Source organism: Bombina bombina, chromosome 5 (genome assembly GCF_027579735.1).
Source record: "Bombina bombina isolate aBomBom1 chromosome 5, aBomBom1.pri, whole genome shotgun sequence".
NCBI lineage: Eukaryota > Metazoa > Chordata > Amphibia > Anura > Bombinatoridae > Bombina > Bombina bombina.
Window position 1 is genome coordinate 1017605091 of NC_069503.1, and position 17011 is coordinate 1017622101.

Here is a 17011-nt window from a genome sequence, read left to right on the forward strand (position 1 = left end):
GACATAAAAAATCATAAATGTCAAATAATTTAGGTAGTATGTTTTGTATTGAAATGGTCAAGCACTGAATATCAGTAAACATAGATTCTGGTGTCAGATGAGACCCATCTGATTCTTGCATATTTATATCTTAAATATAGGTCTAATGGAATGTTTAACTCAAGTGAGATGTGCTGCTTCATTTTGAAATTGAATTGGCTACTTAACTTTAAAGTGATGTTTATTTTAAAAAAAGTTTTAAATCACCAGGTCTATCCCCCATATGAGGCAGGCTACCTGTCATATGGACCATGCATGAGTTTGCATGACAATTTGCCCATACACCGCAGATGCTTGTGACAGTCTGTAACATCACCCACAGTTTGAGACGGGGCTTGACCTTGCACAATATGACAGTGCATAGCCAAAATTAATTGCATAGATGTGTCTTGTACATACGGTCTTTTTTCCCATTCCTGTAAACCTTTTGGGCAGCTGTATACATGTGCAGACCTTGGGTTAGTGAGTACACGTGCAACCACTTGCTAAACACATTTGAATGACTTTCTGTTAAGCAAAATATTAGTTGATGATCACTTTTGTCAACTTACAGTGTTTATAATTTGTCTTGTATATTTATATAGTATCATTTAATTAAGTGCCAGGATAACTATTTGCAAATCGTAGGCATTCTTTAATTGAATTTCCTATTTGCTACTACCAACTCTACTGAAAGCCTATTCCAGAAACAAGCCACCGTTTCTGTAAATACTAATTAATCATATTTTAAAATATTGTCTTAATTGTAAATGTCCCATTGAGCATAGATTGTGTGTTGCTGGTTGCTTTGCTGTTGTTTGCTGATTTTCCTGTAGTGTATCATTTTCTCAGTTACCAGATTTGTAAAATGCTGTATTTAATTCTGTAAAATATTTTGTCTTTCAAATTTTTGTCGAGTTATAAAAAAAAGATTATGGGGCCGAATTATCAAACTCCGAATGGCCCCTGTCACCGGAAACAGCAGTTATGAAGCAGCGGTCTAAAGACCGCTGCTCCATAACTTGTCCGCCCTGCTCTGAGGCTGCGGACATCAATCCGCCTGATCCTATATGATCGGGCTGATTGGCACCCCCTGCTACGTGAATCTGCAGGGGGCGGCAAGCAGTTCACCAGAACTGCTTCTGTAATGATAAATGCCGACAGCTACATCGCTACATTGTATCATGTCCGCTCACACATTAACAAATAGGCCCCTCTGTATTTATTGTAAAGTGCTTGCCTTCAACAAACTTATAGCATAAAGGGATGTTTTGTATACATTTTCCTCACAAGATGAAATATCATTATGAAATATTTTATTTTATAAATACTTTTGTGCTGCATGTGTGTAAAAATGCTTAATTATTATATTTCCATATTTACTGATCGCCATAATTTATATAAGGAGAAAAACCTCTACAGACGGAATTGTATACACAAGAGTAGTCTGTAGGTAAATGGCAAATGAGGTTTTACATAAATGTATTACTATATAATTTAGCAGAAAAGTAGGAATAATATAATTTATTTAAATTGATCAAATTTATCGGTAAAATTTAGTATAGAAATTCTGTCCCCTTTTCTGAAGCCATCAACTGTGTGTTCTCATTTATTTTTGTGTTGAAATTCACATACAAAGAGTTATCCCCACATAAAATAAACATTCATTTCCTACATAATCTCATGAGCAGTATTTGGAGTAGATCAATGATCTATTACATTTGTTAAACAAATATGCCCCCATTACCCTTTATAAAGAAAATATATTTAAATAACAAGAACAATAAAATTAGCTTTATTGCAGGAGTCACAAAAGCAAAGCACTCCTTTTTCATTTAGCTTTTGCTGCCTGTGTTTAATGAAAAATGCATATATACTGTGTTTGTGTGTATATATATATATATATATATATATATATATATATATATATATAAAGCATAGGGCTAAAATGGGCATTTAAAGAACTTAAGACATTGCTTAGCTCTTCCCTTCATGGAAGCTTAACTTGTTGACAGCTTTACAAATGGGCTCTTGTATGTCTAGAATAAACAAAGGAGTAATGTGTGGATCAATATAATTTATGAGCAGAAGGCTAGCAAACTAATTTACATGGAATATTATCACCTTATACAAATATTTTCAAGTTTACTTGATCTTTTCTACTCCTCAGGTTACTCCCAGCAATGTATCCACAAACATAACACAAAGCCACGCACACAGAAGAATATGCTGAATATTTAAAAAAAATTAATCCCATTTTAAGTTTAAAAACAAACATTAAGCACTAGTTTCATCATACATTACTCTGAGTGATCAAAGTGTGAATTAGAAAACAGGCTGATGGACTTAGCCTGTCAAGGAAGGACAAAGTCAGCCCACAACTTGAAATGTATTGTCCTCTGTTTATTTTACTTACCTCAGGTTTGTGGCTTTACAGAAATGTGATTTTATTTAGAGTGTTTGATCCATTTTTGAAGATTTCCAGGTTTACTATAGAGTGCTATCCAGCACTCATTTTAGCTTAAAGGGATACTAAACCCATTTTTTTTTCTTTCATGATTCAGATAGAGCATGAGATTTTAAGAAACTTTCTAATTTACTCCTATTGTCAATTTTTCTTTGTTCTCATGCTATCTTGATTTGAAAAAGTAGTACTGTAATATTTAGAGCCGGACCATTTTTTGTTCAGCGCCTGGGTAGCACTTGCTGATTTGTGGCTAAATGTAGCAAACCAATCAGCAAGCTCTACCAAGGTGCTGAACTAAAAATGGGCCGGCTCCTAACCTTTTATTACTGCTTTTTCAAATCAAGATAACATGAGAACAAAGAAAAATTGATAATAGGAGTAAATTAGAAAGTTGCTTAAAATTGCATGCTCTATCTGAATCATGAAAGGAAAAATGTGGGGTTAGTATCCCTTTAAATAAAATAAAACGTAAACCTGAATTTATGAGGTAAAGAGGATTTATAAGAAAGGATTTATTCATTAATGTATATCAAAAATGATTTTACTTTATTTGTGTTTGTTCAAAATCAAATCAAAGGATTTTTGTCAAAAAGTTAGGTAGCTAGTTCAAAACAAAACAGATTATGATTTTTTTTTTAATTGAAGTGAGATAGATGGCACATTTTAGTTTAGGTGTTGTTTACTTTTCAATAGAACAGACATACCGGAATGATCCGATATTTTCAAAGGTTAAAGTTGAATGTATTTTTTTTTTTTTTTAAATCTCAGATGAGATGCTCTTACGTATATATTGGCTGCATGCGTATTGCTTCTGATGTGGACTATATGCCCATAAAATGTCTAAACTGGCTGATGCGTATTCAGTCTTATGGCAAGTGCAACACACACATAATATAGGCCATTTTTTTACATTATACAACTGGGGGTCATAAATCTAGAATCATTTTAGTCACATTAGGATTGTAGTGTGCTGCATTAAGGAATTGTGACTCATAAATTAAATCAAATGGGAAATATTTATTGATACTTAGTAAATACATAGTAAATACATTTTACCACCATTCTTCATTCTTCAGTGCAGGCTTTTATCATTCCATCTGCTATTTTTTGGGGGCCAACTTTAAGCTTTACCTGGAGTGAAACATTGATCACTCCCATTATTGAATATCTGTTTCATGCTCAACAAAATCAGTTGTGCTTTGAAAGATATAATTATCTAACCATTATTGTTCCTTATTATTACAGATATATTGAATGACGTCTATGAAAAGTAGAGTAGATTATAAAACAAAAACTTAAACACGTAACATAAGGTAGTGAATGTTATCTATGATAAGACGTGTAACACAATTATTTTAGGAATTATTGCAATTGTAAAACAGTGTTTATTTCCTATGACATGGAGAGTCCACAACATCATTCCAATTACTAGTGGGATATTCAACTCCTGCCCAGCAGAAGGGGGCAAAGAGCACCCCAGCAAAGCTGTTAAGTGTAACTGCCTTACCCATAACCCCTAGTCATTCTCTCTGCTTCTGTCAATGGAAGTTGTGCGAAGTTGGTGTCTGAAGATTTTAATCCTTTTATGGGTACTTTTCCCTGCAAGCAAGGATTGGGGTCTAGCTGTGTCCATGTCAATCTCTAGAGTATAATTAGTGGTGGCTTTTAGCAGTTGAAAGGCGTCAAGGAAATGTTTGCTTTACTTTTAACACTTTGCTACCCCTTTGTAGAAAGCCAGAGTTGGTTACTCTGTTCTTTCTTTTCCTACAGGTCTATGACAGGGAGTGAAGCGACACTTCTGCCACACCTAAGGATCAGCATCTATTATGCATTTGGATCTAAGGTAAGTGCTTTTTCCTTCTAGGTAAAGAAGGACAGCAGCACTTAAGAGGTTAAACCTCTCTTTCAGATCCGTTTTTTTCTGGGACATAATTATCCTTATTTTTTAATAGTGAGGATTCATATATGGACAATATATTTAGCACATAACATGAAGGGCACTCAGAATGAGACATGATGGCTAAGGGATGTATGGGGTTAACAATAAAGGATAGTAAAAAGTATTGTGCAGAGTTTTTTTGTCCCATTCACGTGACGCCCACACTTCCGGTTTAGCGGAGCAGTGCCGTTGCGAGATTAATAGCTTTCATTACGGAGGGAGCTCCAGAGTCTACACGTCTCTGGTGATCTACACAGGACAAGGATCATTTAGGAGGAGAGGATTTCCTCTTACTAGAGGGATATCTCTCTTGGTGGTAGGAGCCTCAGATAATCTGAGTTTTTTTTTCAATTAAGCCTTCCTTGCTGTTTATATTAAAATTTCATTTTAGAGGCCCAAATTCTAACAAAAACTATGATTCAGGCTTGAAAACCGGTTACTCGCCAGATTTACCATAAGATATGGTGTAAATATGTTTATTGGTGTGACTATAAGGGTTTCTCCTGGAACCGGGTGAGGATTCCCCGGATTTTGTCTTTTCTTCAGTATAGCCTGGATAAGGGTTTATCCGTCAGTACCCTAAAGGGTCAGATTTCTGCGTTAGCTTTCCTTTTGCACAAACGTCTGGCAGACCTACCAGATGTTCAAGGCCCTGGTTAGAATCAGGCCTGTGTTTAAATCTGTTGCTCCCCCGTGGAGCCTTAATTTAGTTCTTAAAGTTTTTGCAGCAGGCTCCGTTTGAGTCAATGCATGTTGTTGATGTAAAACTGTTATCCTGGAAAGTTTTGTTTCTTGTTACCATTTCTTCCGCTCGCAGAGTGTCTGAGCTTTCAGCTCTGCAGTATGATTCCCGTAGCTTATTTTTCATTTCGGATCGAAACATTTATCAGGAAATTGTTGTTCCTTCTTTTAGTCCTAATCATTCTTCTCAAAAGGAACGTCTTTTGCATAACTTGGATGTTGTGTGGGCTCTAAAATTCTACTTGCAAGATACTAAACTTTTTCGGCAATCGTCTGCCCTGTTTGTTGTTTTCTCTGGAAAACGTAAGGGTCAGAAGGCCACTTCTACTTCTTTGTCTCTCTGGTTGAGAAGTTTGATTAGTTTAGCTTATGAGACTGCTGGACAGCAACGTCCTGAGAGAATTACGGCTCATTCCACTAGGGCTGTCTCCTTTTCTTGGGCTTTCAAAAATGAAGGTTCTGTGGATCAGATTTGCAAGGCGGCAACATGGTCCTCTCTACATACTTTTTTCCAAATTCTACCAATTTTATATTTTTGCCTTGGCCAAAGCTTCTTTTGGGAGAAAGGTTCTTCAAGCGGTGGTGCCTTCTGTTTAGGTCCTCCTGCCTTTTTTCTCCCTCTCTGTTCATTCTGTGTCCTCTAGCTTGGGTATTGGTTCCCACTAGTAATTGGAATGATGTTGTGGTCTCTCCATGTCATAGGAAAGATAACAAAATTTATGCTTACCTGATCAATTTCTTTCTTTACGGACATGGAGAGTCCACAACCCCACCATCTTTTTTTAATATAATTTGGCAGTTTTTGTTGAGCTAACCTCAGGCACCTTTTCACCCTTGTGTTTTTCTTCCTTTCCATTTCCTTCAGCTGAATGACTGGGGGTTATGGGTAAGCTTTGCTGGGTGCTCTTTGCCTCCTCCTGCTGGCCAGGAGTTGAATATCCCACTAGTAATTGGAATGATGTTGTGGACTCTCCATTTCCGGAAAGAAAGAAATTTATCAGGGAAGCATACATTGTGTTTTTTTTATTGCAAGTAGTATATGTTTAAGGTTTTGTATATTGACAAATTATGTTTATTAGTAAGATGTGTAATGCAAACTTGTCTCAAATTATATGAAAATAAAGAAACATATATGTTATTAAAATGACATTTTAACCTTCTAAGACTCAGGGGAAGTGGGGAAAACTTGTTTTTTGTGTGAACATGCTGTGTTAATTTACAGCTCCCTGATTGGCAGTGGAGGCAGTGCATTTTTGAAGCAGGAAGCTAATTGGCTTCCTGTAAATGACCTATGACCTTGACTGTGAAAAATAGTATGGATCTCCTAGAGATCTGTGCACTAAGCAGTAGACATACTTAACACTAACATAAATATGCATTGGTACGGTTCTGAAAAGCTCAGCACACAAGCTTTTTTCTTCAGTTAAGAAGATGCTGTTGTTTTCTTGCACCAGTTTGTATTTTTTTCTAATATATGGGAGTTTAAGATTTATCTGTTTTAGGATGTTGGACTTTATTGCACTATTAAATTGAATTCTATATTATAGGCTACCCCTTTGTGACAGAAGATTAGAGTTTTCCAGAGACTAATGATTTGTCTACTTCTTGCAAATAAAACAACATTTAGAGTTACTATGGTTTTTTTACTGGGTACTGAAAAAGTAGTTTCCATTAAAATAAGGGAACATATATATTACTTAGTTTGAAATATTGTTTTATATAAATCTAAAATAACTGTTCAAACCTATAATAATAAAATTGATAGAGATCTTTGAATACATAAGAAAACCACTTCAGAGATCATGGAACAAGGTAAAATAATAATATGAATATCTGTGTCCTCAATTAACCTGTTGAAAGGGACAATATGGTTCTTTAAACTTATGACAAAAGCAAAAGTTGTTAAACTTAATTCATTCTTTGTTGCTCATTTAGGGCTAGATTACAAGTAAAGCGCTAATTTAACGTGCGCCAGTAAAGGTGCAAATGTGCCCCTTTAAGGGCGCTCGTTAAATAACCAGCCATTAGAAGTGGCTTGTTAGAGGGATACTAGACCCAATTTTTTTCTTTCATGATTCAGATAGAGCATGCAATGTTAAGCAACTTTCTAATTTACTCCTATTATCAATTTTTCTTTGTTCTCCTTGCTAACTTTATTTGAAAAAGAAGGCATCTAAGCGAAGGTGCCTGCCCATTTTTGACTCAGCACCCTAGATAGCATTTGCTGATTGGTGGGTATATTTAGCCACCAATCAGCAAGCGCAACTCAGGTGCTGAGCCAAAAATGGGCTGGCTCCTAAGCTTACATTCTTGCTTTTCAAATAAAGATAGCAAGTGAACGAAACAAAAGCGAGCTTGCGGTAGCACTTTTTGCTAAGCAAAATTAACAAGAGATCAGATCTCTGGTTAATTAAAAAAATGTTTCCCAATTGCCCCCAAATAAAGTTTGCAGTTTCTTTATTTAAATTAAAAATCTGAGCATCTTTTTTTTTTTTTAAATAACTGCACAAAGCCGTTATAAGGTGTTAAAGTGAGGGGATGTGGGGTGTTAAAAAAAACGGCACTGAAAAGTGCCTTTACATAGCGGTCTAAGGGGACTGTGTTTAAACTGTGTATATATTTTTGTATATGCTTATATACATATATATTTATGTGTTAATATGTGTATATACACATATAAACACATAAATATATCCCATTAGAGCCAATGGAAGCACGCTCTCGTGAGTGCAAAGCTTCCATGCAATGTGAACGCAAGGTCTCGTTCGCATTGCGCTTTACTTGTAATACAATTGCGTGCACCGATTTAAACTGAGTGGAGTGCAAATATTGCAAAAGCGCAATTTTGCTCTCCACTCGTACTCCTTAGTAGCCATTAGTAGGAAACAATCACTCCAGAGTCATATGACGATTTGCTTGTTTGGTTGGGCTAACTGGGACAAGATGATAATGACAATCCTGTAACATGTAGACTGCAAGACAACTAGAGTGTCAGATAGGGACATCATCTTCTAGAGAATCAAACAATATTCTACAACGGTCATTTATTTATTGCTGTTTTTTTTTTTTTTTTTTTTAAATAATAATTAACCCTTGTATTTTGGTTCCCTTTCCTGTTTTCCCTAGAAAATGGAGACAAAGAAATAGAAGTTTTTGAAGGTCTGTACACAAAGATGGGTTTTGCTTTCATTTATCCTGTTAAAGGACACTAAGCCAAAATAAACCTAACTGCAACTGACATTTATATTTTATATATTTATATATCTTTTTATATATATTATAAAAACATCAAGACAATTTTATAATTGTTTTTTCAGATGTGTCTCAATATATTGCATTATTCTAAACTAGATATTTGTGTTTGCATTACCCACTGTGCTGCTGCTGTGTAAGGTCGGTAGCAGCTGAATAGTTGACAGTTCTATCTAAGAGATGTCAGTTTCAGTCCCTGGCCGTGTTGTGTAATATAGATACTGTGTGTGCATCCTTTTCTAGTTTCTGTGTCTAGTTCTGTGTGCCCTAATGGTACATTGTCCCTATCAGTAGATCTCTAAGGGTCAACCAGATCACTATATTGTTGAATGATTTTCAATTTTTTTCCATATCCAGTAGAGATACTATGGCCTTAGGTTTAGCGACATGGTTAATTGTGTTTTACACAGCTTTCTTCTGTACAACTACAATAACCTTAGATACAATGCACGTTTTACATGAGCAAATTGTAATTCAGCACAGAATCCTTAGAATATTTTCCTTACATTTGGCAACATAATGCCTGGGCACCTCTGTTCCAATTCATAATATTGCTGCAGCAGAAATATTGCCAGTCCAAAATTGTTACCAGGACAGTAAGGGAGAGTGAAACAGTTTCACAGTGAAATACAGCATATAAAATAGAAGTTATGTTAAAGGGACAGTCTACACTTTAGTAATCTTAAAGTCTTACCTTAGATTAAGCTGCAAATATCCGCCTGCATCCTTTCTATATCATGCAGCAGGAACAGTAAAAAGGTTATTTTAAAATGAATATTGTGTCTGGCCACTTTGAAATGGCTGCCAAGCTCAGCCCACTGATGACATCACAATCTGGGCAGCATCTAGGCACTTTGCTGAATAGCAATGACAGTCAGTTGCATCCAACTAGCGAGCCTTTTGTGATTGAATGCCATATGCAGCCCATATCATGATGTCATCAGTGGCCAAAAACAATATTCATTCTAAAATAACCTTTTTACCATTACTGCTGCATTATATAGAAAAGGTGCAGCTTAATCTAAGGTAAGACTTTAAGATGACCAAGGTGTAGACTGTCCCTTTAAACTGTTTGGGTGCCAACGAGAATTTTGATCATGCAATGTTTTACAAAACATTTGTAGAACGATCTGGCATTAAAGGTGCAGACAATAATAATATAGCATCAAAGTAGAAAACATATGTATTCACATTACACAGAAAAGGGACATTAGCCAATAGTATCAAAGAAAAAACAATCCTTTTTGCACAAAAGTAACCAATGTAATGTACTTGTGATACCTTTGATGGCTAACTAAAAGAGAATATGTTACTGTATTCCTGATAAGTTAGTCATTAAAGGTATCACCTGTATATTGCTTTTGTTACTTTTTTATTCACATGAATTATCAAACTACACAGCATAATTTCGTCATTGTATTCGTGCAGTACAAACCTAATATTAAATAACAGGCATTTATACCATAGGAGGGCGTCAAACAGTTCAAATATTTAACTAAGTGACAGTTCATTTGATATTTTAATATAGAGTCACCTACAGGTTTCTGAATAAATTACCATTCATTTTGATACATCACACATTTCCAATACATCCTATAAATATTTGCCACCGACAAGATAATACCATATATATTTTTTAATGTTATAAAAATAAATTTTTTATTAAAAAAAATGCTATAGTAATCTTTTTCTACATCCTATAAAAAATTGACAAATCCAGATCCCCTGTTCATACGATTTGATTTCATGGCATTCAATTAAAATCCAATAAGCCTTATGTTATGTTAAAATAAGTTCCGTATAACCATGGTTTTTTTTTTTGTGTGTTTTTTTTCTGCACACAATCTGCAATACATAAAACGTTTATGTTCTGTGATGCTTTTTGGACATTTAAATGACATGCTATGAAACCAAACTGTATGAGCAAGGATTTGTATTTGTGCATTTTTTTTATAGGATTTAGAAGTTGATAAATATTACATTTTTAGTAAGACGGTTATTTATACAATGTTTGAAATGTTAATAGTGTGTTCCTGTTGGTGGCGATCTTTGGAGAATGTAGTTTAATCAAATATGATTTGTTTAATAATTCTTTCAACCTGTAGGTGGCGATATTAAAATGTCAAATAAACGTGCACTTAGATGGTTAAACATTTGAATTGTTTGGTGATCTCCTATAAAGTTCTGTTATTTGGTATATGGTTTGTACAGCATAACTAAGGGGGAACTGATGTGATGTTGCTATGTATTTGTATTATTTATGTGAATAAAGAAGCTTTCCACTGTGCTGCTATATTTTGATTGTTTTGATTTACTGCTTTGTACAGCACATATTTATTACATTAAAGGGAGTGGGACATGAAACCCGATTTTTTTTCTTTAATGATTTAGAAAGAGCATGCAATTTTAAACAACTTTCCAATGTACTTCTATTATTTACTTTGCTTTATTCTCTGGATATCCTTTGTTGAAAAGCATATCTAAATAGGCTCAGTAGCTGCTGATTGGTGGCTGCACATAGATGCCTCCTGTGATTTGGGTTTCATGTCCCTTTAAGTGTCCTTTTGTCTGATATACCAAATACTGAAGCCCAGAAACAACCCCCATTGTTCATGCTGTTTTCTCACTTAGGTGAAGCAGTCTCATTAAAGTAATAAATAGATATTATGAGCTAAGTGAGGTGTACAGGAGTCTGTTTTGTACAGATTGTTGTTAATAAACATCTTAATTGGACACTGTACTGTAAAATATGTTTCCCCTTAATGGATATTCAATTACTTTTTATGCTAGTTATAGTATATTAAATGTATGTGAAATGATACCTTTATGTTTATTTTTGTATTTAAAACAATGTGTTTTGTTCATTGGAAAATGAAAGGCCAATACTTATATTTGAGTAACAATAAGGGGTTATAAAAAAACTGTGATATTGATTATCCTCTCTGTGAAAAGTTTACCTTCTGTTTTCTAAAAATACTCCCAAGTAAAGTTATAACAAATGTGCATCATTTTGAAGTCCAGAGACATACCACTTGAAAGTTCCTTGAGTTTCTCATTATCTTATCAACTTTGCTGTAGCCAATTCGGGAAAGATACAAATTAGCTCTTGCACTGAACGTTGTGCTGTTTAACCCTTAACAATTAGTCCACTATCTTCATTCTGCTCATTATTAATTATAATAGCAGTTTAGACAATCTCATATCATTGTATATCATTGTCAGATGTGCTAATCCAAATTTCACTTCCAGTGCTGAGCAGTATTAGTAGTTTTGTTAAAAAAAAACCTTGTTCATCATCAATTTGTGATCCTTATTTTTACTGGGAAAAAAACATATAATTCCGCTATTGTTTGGTATTTGTATTCTAAAATGCAAATAGTCTAAATTTATTTAAAACATCAATTATTACCTTTCTTATAACAGTACTGTACTATCTTACTGATGGCAGTATGTATACAGAAGTATTAAAAATAGGGCTGCACGATTAATCGCGGATGCGGTTTTAAACCGCGATTAATCACTGCAGTTTAAAAACCGCAAGAGTACGCAATTTATGACCCCGCCCACTATGATGTCACCTATGACGACTAGTGCTGTACTAGCCCGCACCTTCGGCCAGGGGCGGAACAACCGGTGATGGATATTTTTTTGCTGCCGCCCCGGAACTTCCTCCTTCTGATTGACTGCACATGTAGTCTCTTCAGGAGGAGTCTGGGAGTCTGTGAGACTGGAGTGGCAGCCGCAGAGAGGAGGCTCATGCCATGGCTCAGGCAAGGCAAGCACAACGACAGACACATGGTGACTGACTGAGATCAGGCTGAGGGGGGGCAGCCGTGTCGGATCTAGCTGGAGGGATAGCCGGCCATGCTGTGCTAAATGTACTAGCAACTTTATAATAAACTATTAGGTTATGGGACTGGCTTCTATAATAAAACATTAGGTGCAGAGCTTACTTACTTTATAACATATTACATCTTGCACAGAGCTTGCTTTTTCTCTTATATGATATACTACACTGCACAAAATAGAATATTACTGCATGATATGGAGCATGATTACTTGCAATATTTCTACAGACACAGAGATTGCTCACTCTGGAACTAAGAATATTACTGTATTTTATGAAGCTTGCTTATTTTTTAATAGAACATTAGTGCTGCAAGTTAAATGCATACTCACAGTATAATAAAATAATACTGTAGGTTATGAATATATATATATAAATATATATATATATATATATATATATATATACACACACACATACATACATATATACACACACACAAACACACACACATATGTGGTTTGTATTTTTATTCTCCCAGAGTGTATTGGACATTGAGAAACATGTACATTAAGATTCTGCAGTCTTAAATACATTTTTTTATTGAAAATTTAAGGTGTTATAGTCATTTATAAGAAAATTGCGATTTTATTTTTGCCCATATTGCCCAGCCCTAATTAAAAAGATATAAAACTACCTTTTGGTTGCATGTATGAGCTGTATTATGACATGTAAATATTACCTAAATGTCATGAGATATTGTTCTTTACTCTTGGTTCCACCCCCCTTCAACCTGCACCATTTTACAGATTCAAGTATACAAATATTCTAAAATCTTAACACTTTCCGGTCAAAAGCAGTTTGGATAAAGGGTTTTGTACCTGTTGTACTGTATATAGCCATCCGCTGCTTGATAAATGTTCCCCTAAGAATACATATTACAAGCTAGTTTGTTTCAGTCTAACATTTAAGGTATTTTAATGTATCCCAACCATTTAAATAATCAAATTCAATACTTTTAAATGTTAAATAAAGAAAACCCAGAGGACTACATAACATTGTCATGTTTATCAGGATTTTTGTTTACGTTATTTTTCCCTTGTAACTCATAAGTGATACTCCTTTGATATTGGCTACATACACTGGAGTCAACTGCAAGATTGGGTAGAAAGTAAGATAAGACTTCCGTATCAAATGACCAGCTTTTTGTGCTTAAAGGGACACTAAACGCAATTTTTTTCTTTAATAATTCAGATAGAGCATGCAATTTAAGCAACTTTCTAATTTATTCCTATTATCATTTTTTCTTCGTTCACTTGCTATCTTTATTTAAAAAGCAGGAATGTGTTGCATAGGAGACGGCCCGTTTTTTGGTGGAGAACCTGGGTTATGCTTGCTTATTGGTGGGTAAATGTCAGCCTCTAATAAGCAAGCGCTATCCATGGTGCTGAACCTAAAATGGGCTGGCTGCTAAGATTTACATTCACGATATTCAAATAAAGAAAGCAAGAGAACAGAGAAAAATAGGAGTAAATTAGAAAGTTGCGTAACATTGCATGCTCTATCTGAATCATGAAAGAAAACATTTGGGTTCAGTGTCCCTTTAAGAGGATGTCATACAACACTTTCAACACCTGGTCAGTAATGAATGTCAGTTAAGCTCCATTTTTTTTTTTTTTTTTAGCAAAGTATCAGTGAGACGGGGGGTCTTATCTAGTCCTTGTTCATCAACATTAATAAATCCTTCTCACCATCCATAAATAAATTAATGTTGTGCTTATTTTCAATCGTTGTTAATTAAAGGGACACTGTAGCCAAAAAAAATATTTTGTGATTCAGATAGAGCATGCAATTTTAAGCAACTTTCTAATTTACTCCTATTATCAAATTGTCTTCATTTTCTTGGTATGTTTATTTGAAAAGCAAGAATGTAAGTTTAGATTCCGGCCCATTTTAGGTGAACAACCTGGGTTGTCCTTGCTGATTGGACATCACCTTTAAACAAGTGCTATCCATGGTTCTGAACCCACAATTTGCTGGCTCCTTAGCTGAGATGCCTTCTTTTCAAATAAAGATTAAAAGAGAATGAAGAAAAATTGATAATAGAAGTAAATTAGAAAGTTGCTTACAATTACATGCTCTATCTGAATCATGAAAGAAAAACATTGGGTTCAGTGTCCCTTTAAGTTTAGTATACAATATGCATGACGTGCTAAACCTCTGAAAAAATACATTTCTTTCATTTAATTGGCAAGAGTCCATGAGCTAGTGACGTATGGGATATACAATCCTACCAGGAGGGGCAAAGTTTCCCAAACCTCAAAATGCCTATAAATACACCCCTCACCACACCCACAATTCAGTTTTACAAACTTTGTCTCCTATAGAGGTGGTGAAGTAAGTTTGTGCTAAGATTTCTACGTTGATATGCGCTTCTCAGCATTGTTGAAGCCCGATTCCTCTCAGAGTACAGCGAATGTCAGAGGGACGTGAAGGGAGTATCTCTTATTGAATACGATGATTTTACTAACGGGGGTCTTTTTCATAGGTTCTCTGTTATCGGTCGTAGAGATTCATCTCCTACCTCCCTTTTCAGATCGACGATATACTCTCAATTTACCATTACCTCTACTGATAACTGTTTTAGTACTGGTTTGGCTATCTGCTATATGTGGATGGGTGTCTTTGGTAAGTATGTTTTTTATTACTTAAGACACACTCAGCTATGGTTTGGCACTTTATGCATTTATATAAAGTTCTAAATATATGTATTGTACTTATATTTGCCTTGAGTCAGGTTCATGTATTTCCTTCTGCAGACTGTCAGTTTCATATTTGGGGAAAATAAACATTTTTATTTGATGATACATTTCCTACAAAAAAAATAAAAAATTGTTTCTAGCAATGGCTCTGTCACTACCAATGTTTCAATCTTTTTGGATAAAATTTTAAGATCCTATGTGGAGTTATCCACCTCATTTATAAAAGATACTGGGGACTTTTTGCAGAAGATTGACACATTGGATATACCTACGAATACATTTTTGCTTTTTAGTCTTGATGTTGACAGTTTGTGCACGTCTATAACCCATGAAAGTGGTTTGGGGGCAGTCAAATCTGTTTTGAACAGTGACAATAAGTATAGTTTAATTTAAGTTGATTTTTCCATTCAGTTATTGGAAATTATTCTATATTGTAATTACTTCCTGTTGGAAGATGATTATTACCCACAAACTCAGCGGACTGCCATGGGATCCAACGTCGCCCCCAATTATGTCAATATTTTTATGAATGTTTATGAAGAAAAATTTGTTTTTTCTCATGATTTGTTTATTCGATATGGCGCCTGTTTGTGGCGCTATATCGACGATGTGTTTGGCATTTGGCTGGGCGACGTTGTATCCCTGGTTGCTTTTGTTAATGACCTGAATGTGACTACCAATCACATCAGATTCAAGTTGGAGTGGAGTGAGGAGAGTATTACATTTTTGGACACAAGAATTATTAAGTCTAGATCTGGTTTACAAATAGATCTGTATAGGAAAGAAACAGACCGTAACAGCCTTTTGCATTTTAATAGTGCCCATCCTCCATCCCTTTTTAAAGCCCTTCCCAGGAGTCAGTTCCTGAGGGTACGTAAAATAGTTTCTGATGAAGTGGTTTCTAAGTGTAGATTGAATGAACTGAGCATTAGATTTTTGGAACGGGGTTATCCTATATCTGTTATTGATAGAGAGAAGCAATCTGTTTTATCTATCCCTAGAGAGTCTTTGTTACACCCAAAAGTTGGGACATTGAGAGGGAATATAAAAGATAAAAAGAATGATGGTAGAATGGTTTTTGTATCCGAATATAATGCACATAAGTCACATTATTCAGAAAATAATTAGGAAACATTGGGACATGTTGGGTAAATGTAACCCTGACGTTATAGAGTTTCAAAATACCCCTATGCCAGCTTACAAGAGAAGTCCAAATTTGCAACAACATTTGGTAAGAGCGGACATTGGTACTAAAAGTTTAGACAACACCCAAAGTTATATCACTAACAAAAATAATGGTTGTTTTCCATGTTTAAACTGCTCTTGTTGTGGCAATCTCATAAAAGGTTCAGTATTTTATCATCCGACCACTGGCCATAAGTATAACATTAAGGGATACCTTACATGTCTCTCTAGTTTTGTAGTTTATTTAATTAAATGCCCTTGTGGGCGGAGCTACGTGGGTGAGACCACCCGTAGCATCCACGATAGAATTATTGAACACAAGAGCAATATACGTACAAAAAAAGTTACTGCCCCTGTTGCCCACCATTTTCTTAAGATGGGTCATGCTATTATAAATCAACTCAGGTTTCAGATTATTGAATGGGTTCAGAAGCCACGTCGTGGTGGGGATAGAGAATGTTTGCTTAAACAACGTGAGGCCTTCTGGATTTATAAGCTTGGTACATTAGAACCCTCTGGGCTCAATAGAGAGTTAGATTTATCTGTGTTTTTGTGATAACATCTTTTTATAAATTACCTTTTAACAAACTATTGTTGTATGGAATTTATAGGTGAAAATATTGACTGCTTACTAGGAAGTAAAATTTATACTAGGATGTTTTGAGATTCATTTATGTAGTAATATATAAATCTCTTTCTGCCTTCATTCTGTGTAGGAATTGCATTTTTAGTATTTTTATTTTTTTGTAGGAAATGTATCATTATTCTCTATTGTATTTTGGGTAATTTTAAATGTTTAGGATAAATGATGTACATAGATCCATCACAGTGATTGTTTGTTATTTGGATACTATAGAGTT

At 34.9% G+C, this 17011-nt stretch overlaps 1 protein-coding gene across 4 annotated transcripts in view; it reads left to right on the forward strand.

Moving 5' to 3' along the window:
• RIMS2 (regulating synaptic membrane exocytosis 2) overlaps positions 1 to 17011 on the forward strand; it is a 1281054-nt gene that overhangs the window by 975735 nt on the left and 288308 nt on the right. Inside the window, exon 16 of one of the 4 annotated variants that reach the window (XM_053715271.1) lies at positions 8292 to 8324. The exons of the other annotated variants lie outside the window; for them this stretch is intronic. Within the exon in view, the coding sequence (XP_053571246.1) occupies positions 8292 to 8324 (33 nt within the window). The remainder of the gene's footprint in view (positions 1 to 8291; positions 8325 to 17011) is intronic. 4 annotated transcript variants of the gene reach the window in all.